A 6,258-nucleotide genomic window follows, 5' to 3' on the forward strand; every position below is an offset into this window, starting at 1 on the left:
TCTTTGTGTTGACCCCTCCTCCCACCCCACCAAAAATACCTACATATACAAATATTTAATGTGAAGCCAGAAATTAGTTTCTACATATTCCTTTGGGATTTGCCATGCTTATAATTTGTTTGGCACTGATAATTACATCTCACATTTTTCCAGCTTTACTTAAATCTGTGTACTGCTCACCCGTGCGTTTAATTATTGCTCTGTGACTGCTGCAAGGTTATTTATTAACGAGTTATTTTATCTTGATACAGTGGATCTTTTCTCTTATTCCCCTCCTTAATGTTGTGTTATTTTCATCAAAGAAATTTCAGAGAGTGAATGCAAATCGCATAGCTCCACAATCTTGCTCTCCCTTACTTTGCTATTAGTATGTCAGTATGCTGAATGCTGATGTATCTCCAGTGCTGCACCACTGTAATGATATATCCTCTTTTATATGTGGTTGTCAGCGCAAATAATTAGACCTAAAAGTTATAGCTGAAATATAATCCAAAAATGGCAAGGCCCTGTTTTGGAAATTGTCTATAAAATGTCAGCACTCAAGGATGCATTGGGAGCATAAATAGTACAGCATTGTTTGAGCCCAAGATTAGACTGTAAATGCATTTTTTCTGGTTCCAATTTTTCCTCTCCTGCTGTTGATGCTGTCAATAGATTGTGAGACTCCAGCAACTGCCTTTCCATTTGAAGTCCTTCCTTAAAATGATAGCACTAGGGAGAGATGAAACGTGTCTACAGATGAGTAAACCATGCAGACTGATGATCATGTTTGAGGATATCTCCTACATTCACTGCTTCCTGACTCTGCGGAGGTGGTTCCTGAGGAAGGCAGGAGTTTTGGGCAGGGTAGCAGTGTGGTGAGGGTGAGAGCACACCCTGTGCACCAAGGATCCTCCAGCTTGCCTGGCTGGAGTAAAGAAATTGGGCAGTGTCACCTTCTCAAAGAAGAGCAAAGGGGAGAGGATGTCAGGACAGTGGTGCAGGACCAGAGCAGCTGGGATTGCCCCAGAGAGGAGCAGAGAAGTGTGCAGAGCATGGGCACAACTCTCCATCGCCATGGGGTGGCACCCAGCGAGCCTGCAATAGGGGTGCCAGCTGGGCACAGTGACAAGGAAACCCAGAAGCAAGAGCAGGCAAGTAGAGGTCCCTGCATCTCTGCAAGCTGGAGGGAGGGGTATTAGCATTGTCATTGCTCAGCTGTGCTGTGGACGAGACAGTCAGCAGGGAAAGCAGTTTGGTTTCCCCTTCCCTGGCAGCACCACACGGTTCTGGAAGTTTGGGCAGTCCTCCTGGCGCTGTTGTGTTTCTAGCAGAGCCTTGCTGTGTGCCAGCAGTGTCTCAGCGTGCAAGACGGGCTAACAGCACTGCCCTGTGAGCCCTGAGCACTCACAACCAGAGCTCAGAACCTACAACTCTTGCAGACAGCAGCAGGGAGGGGGGGTCCCTGGTTCTCTGAGGGGGTAACATCACCCTCAGAGGGAACCTGAGATGTGAGGAAACAGCCACTCCTGTGGCGAAAGGAGCCGGCCAATCGATTCATGCTCTTTGGTCTCAAGGCAAGGAATGTGCATGTTAATGCATGCTGAATTATTAACATTTCTCAATCTCAACCTTTGTGGCTGTTGTGTTGCCTGCTTCCCTCCCTCTTCCCCACGGTCGCCCCAGTGAACAGGGAGCTGGTCTCCACGCTGTCCCTTCTCCCTGTCCTGTGGGATCCAGGGCACAGGCTCCGGTTGCGCTGCACTGCTCACCACTCTGGGGTTTCACTTCACTTCCCAGGGAACGCTACAGGGAGGCGTGCTGAATAGTGGAGCAGCACAGAGCCCTTACAATGCCTATTCTTGGGATGAATGACAATGAATCTCATTTTTGACAGTCTGCTGGTTTAACTAAACTTCTGAATTATACTATTGTCCATTGAAATAATTTTAATATTCACAGCAATTTTCCCTTTGCTGTTCTTGCAAAACCTCCAAACCACGTTCTCTGATCTTTATCCAAAAAGAAGATTAAAAAAAAAAATACTGAAAATTCCTGTCAAGAAAATTGTAATAAAAAGGGAAATTTCACTGCTGTAATAAATGAAGAACAACAAAAATTTCTGAAGCACTTAAAGTAGCATCATGGGCTGTGCTAGGCTGTGTGATTTGACTTGTAAATTGGACAGAAATTCTAAGAATGCTGCTTTTTGAGGAGTTACACTGATTTAAATTATTACCAGACTCTTATGCTAGAAAAGCAAGTGACTTAAATCTCTGGCTTGAGCCTGAGGATGTGTTGATGGTGCTCTGCAAGCTGCTGTTAGAGCTCTGCCAGCTCTCACTAATGCTAACTGACAGCATCTCCCCTTCTCCCTCTGTACTGACTGGGACGAGAAGCTGCCAGTTATCCCCCAGGAGGATGGGAGGCTGATGGAGCCTGTCCCTTCCTTTGCACATGCTCCGCCAGAGCATCGTCCAGGCCAGATCTCTCACTGAAGGCGCTGCCCTGACCCCCTCCCACCTCTCGTGTTGAGAGCTGACCCCTACGCGTGGCATCCATTTTTAGCAGCTTGGGCACTGCTGCTCTCAGCTCGAGCAACGAGCCCATCTTAGCAGCTCTGCCGGTGTGCTAACAAGAGGAGGCCAGCTCAGCCATTTTGGGTCGCAAAAATACACTGCGGAGGCCTGCTTAACTGCTCATCTGTTGCCAGGCTTGAGAGCTGAGGCCCCGCACAGCTTCCTGGCGTGCAGCAGGCTGTGGTGTGCCGGAGGCACGGCAGTGTCGAGGTCAGTGATGCTGCAGCCTGCCCACCCTCTCCTACGGCTTGATCTGCAGGAGAGTTTTCCTTGCCATTCATGCCTTCCCTCGGCACACAGGCATGCCAGCTGCCTCCACTGCTCACCTGTGGGTAGGACACGGGAGAGCCACTTCTGAAGGGGCTCAGCCCTTCTCTTGGCCCTGCAAAGCACTGCCGAGAGCCCCTGGCCCCTTTGGAAGCGCGTCTCCCCGGTGCTGGCGACAGGGGAGCGGGGGGTGGTTGGCTGCTGCCTTCCCCAGGCAGAGATGGCTGCAGCACCCACAGGCACTGCCTCTGGAGGACACGTCAAGGGGACACAGCACTGACAGGGCTCGGCACAGCCCCGGGGACACCCTGAGAGCAGTCCCTGAGACGGGGGCACAGTGCAGGGGAGTCTCCAGCGGGCTGTGCTGCCTCCGGTCTCACAGGGCTGGGAGTCAAAATCCTTTTGTGCATGCTGGGCTCTAACCTTCCTGCACGGCCTCCTGTCCTCCAGTCTCGTCTTCCCACGTTCCTGTACGTGAGTTCCTGTGCACCTTCCCTCTCCCTGTCCTGCCCTTGCATCGCTTTCTCTCTGACCCATAGTGGCCTCCTGCGCCCGCCAACCTGTTTGCCTGGTGCATGTGCACGAGTGCTCTGTGCACACCTATGGCTTTGTCCTCGAAGTCTGCTCTTTTTTACTTTAATACAGTGTGAGTGGATGGGTTTGGTCCTTGGATGGGGATGGAATTTGAACAGCTTCTACCTGAAATAATTCGATGCCGTGTTCATTGGAAAACAAAACCTGACTCTGAACAAATGGTGCTGGGATGTTTTGGTTGGAAATACACGCCATCATGTTAAACCATTGCCATGTCCATCAGGTTAACTCCGTATTCTCATGACTGCATAGCACTTGAGTACCCTTTCAGTTCTGTCTCATTTGGGGAGCGCTGCCCCGTCAGTCAGGTAACGCCTCACTGGCGATTGCTCATGTAGCTATTGATTTGAGATTTAATAATTGATTAAAAGAAACAACCAGCATGACTTTGGATTTAGACATTCAAAGAAAAAAAAAAAAAAGCAGCAAGATATCCTTCCCCTGGCGGGTAAGGAGCTAATGAGCCCTGTTTTGTCACCGAGACACTGTGTAGTACACACACGATGTTGACAGTATTGTCTAATTTATCACGAAGTCGTAGCTCTGTTGTACATGCTAGCGTGGGGGCTTCCACGTTCAGTCTATTTCTGTTGGTTAGGGGATGAATCATCAAAGAGAGCACTAGTGAAATTTGACTTCGGGGGAGTCAGCTCTGCAGCTTGCCGGGATGTCAGCAGCTTTACCGTCTGCAGAGATGCTGTGGTGGCAGGAGCCAGGCCAGCAGAGCCGTGTCCCCCTGGAACTCCAGTGCCGTGGGACTGGTCGTGCCTGTGACATGTTGTGAGCTGGCACCGCTCAGGCTCCTGCCCGATTTCCACCTGCCCCCAGCGCTGTGGCTGTTCACTGCTCCGCCAGCCCGGTGCACTGATGGAGGAGCGTAGCTGGCAGGGAGAGGCTCCTTGGCAGACGGTCAGTTGTGAACCCGGCCGATGCTCTGGGGCAGCCTTTCTACCCAAGGAGGCTAGAGGAGAGCAGGGCTGCTGGGCGAGACACATTCGAGCAGTTTCCCTTTTTAACTATAGACTAAAATGAGCTTGCCCAGAGGAGACAGAGATTTACCGAGCACAGTTGTTTCTCTACCCTTGCTTAAATAGGCCTATAACACTAACCCTGAAAAAGGGGCCTCATTTCTCAGTGTCATTTTCCTGACGGGAATGCATATGGCAGGCAGCTTTAGAGCTTTATTGTAGCTGAGAGTTGCTTACAAATAAGTCTTGAATGAAATACCCGGCAAGGGATTGATATGAAGAGAAGCTGTGCAATGAAATAAGGAGGAATACATCTCCCAAAGTGCTGCCACAAAGGTGGGGAGGGTTCTGGCAGCCCAGCTCTCTTCTGTCAAAATGGATATGATCTCACATCTGTCAGGATTAGTTCTCTCCTGCCCAGCAAGGTGATCTCTTCAGGCCCTGACAATGTCATGCAGCTCAGCTCAGGTGACTACTTTTTCTGAGCCAAGGTAGAACCTGAGTTACATTTTGAAAGGAATTATATTTTATTTAGCAGCACACGTGCTAATTCAGAAAGAAACCCTTCTGCTGCTCCTGCCCAAACCCTGTGAGGTTTAGGGAATGGGTTGCTTTACTCTAGAGCTAATAAATTGAGCGGGTAATTCCGTTTTGCAGAGCTTTAGTGGGCCCTACACAGAGAGAGTGTGTGACTGGCATTTGTGCATCCTCTCTAATTAGAGAGATGTAATTTAAATGGAGGAATGTTTCATGTTAGTAATATGATTTCAAAAGGCTGTGTTTGGAGGGAATGGATTGAGCCATCCCCTAATGAGTTCTTCTAATAAGATGCCAGTGGCTGAGGAAGGAGAGCAAAGTATGTGCAATTTGGCAAAGGAGTGAACAGCTTTTACACTTCATTTTATCTGTCCCGAGGGATAGACAGGCAAAAACATTGAACGCCCCTCACGTACCCCGGCAATGCAACTGAGTGCGCTCTGCTGGTTCTGTGACCCTACTAGCTGTCTCCTCCTTGTTGCAGTGCGGCGTGTTGCTCCTCGATTCTCTATCCCTCCAAGCAACCACGAGGTGATGCCTGGGGGGAGCGTGAACCTCACATGCGTGGCAGTAGGTGCTCCGATGCCCTACGTGAAGTGGATGGCTGGTGTGGAGGAACTGACCAAAGAGGATGAGATGCCCGTCGGTAGGAACGTCCTGGAGCTGAATAACATCATGCAGTCTGCCAACTACACCTGTGTGGCCATCTCCTCCCTCGGCATGATTGAAGCCACAGCCCAGATCACTGTCAAAGGTAAGGAATAATTCCCAATGGTGCTCCTACTTGGGTTTCAGCAGTGTGGTCCTTTGCCAAAGTGTTTTTGGGTGCAGCTGACTGCAGTCTCTTGTGACTTTTCCACCTTGCAAGGGAGTTTCCCAAACGCACAACTTTTTTGTTTTTCTGCTCACAGTATGGTATTTGCTTTGGAGGTCATTTCCTATCTCCCTACAAGTGACATGATGGGAGACAGGCTTGTGTTAGGCTGGGTCTCTGTTATGCCACAAGGGAACCTCATTGAGTCTGTGCTCATCCCAGCAATTTCTGGCTTGTTCCATGCATCAGCAGGATCAGCTCAGCACAGCGACAGGTGACAGGCTGTCCTGGGGCAGGGGTCTGTGGATATCTGTAGTCAGAGAGCTGTTTGCACAGAGATGTCCTCTTGCAGTAAGGGCAGGACAAGAAGGTTGATCTCAGCAATGTGAAATGTCTGTGGGCCTCACCAGAATGAGCATCCTCCCCCTCTGCAGGGAAGAGCTATACATGTTCATTTTAAAATTGTTGCATATTCCTCTGTCAATTTTCTTTTTTTCCCTTACTGCTCTGCCTCTTTCCC

General features: G+C 49.7%; 1 protein-coding gene across 1 annotated transcript in view; it reads left to right on the forward strand.

The window, feature by feature from the left end:
- Positions 1-6,258, forward strand: part of PTPRF (protein tyrosine phosphatase, receptor type, F) — a gene marked incomplete at its 5' end in the record, with an annotated part of 199,831 nt that overhangs the window by 120,039 nt on the left and 73,534 nt on the right. Inside the window, one exon of the mRNA XM_010078593.1 lies at positions 5,409-5,678. Within this exon, the coding sequence (XP_010076895.1) occupies positions 5,409-5,678 (270 nt within the window). The remainder of the gene's footprint in view (positions 1-5,408; positions 5,679-6,258) is intronic.

The sequence above is a fragment of the Pterocles gutturalis genome, unplaced genomic scaffold (assembly GCF_000699245.1).
Source record: "Pterocles gutturalis isolate BGI_N339 unplaced genomic scaffold, ASM69924v1 scaffold5481, whole genome shotgun sequence".
In the NCBI taxonomy this organism is placed as follows: Eukaryota; Metazoa; Chordata; class Aves; order Pterocliformes; family Pteroclidae; genus Pterocles; species Pterocles gutturalis.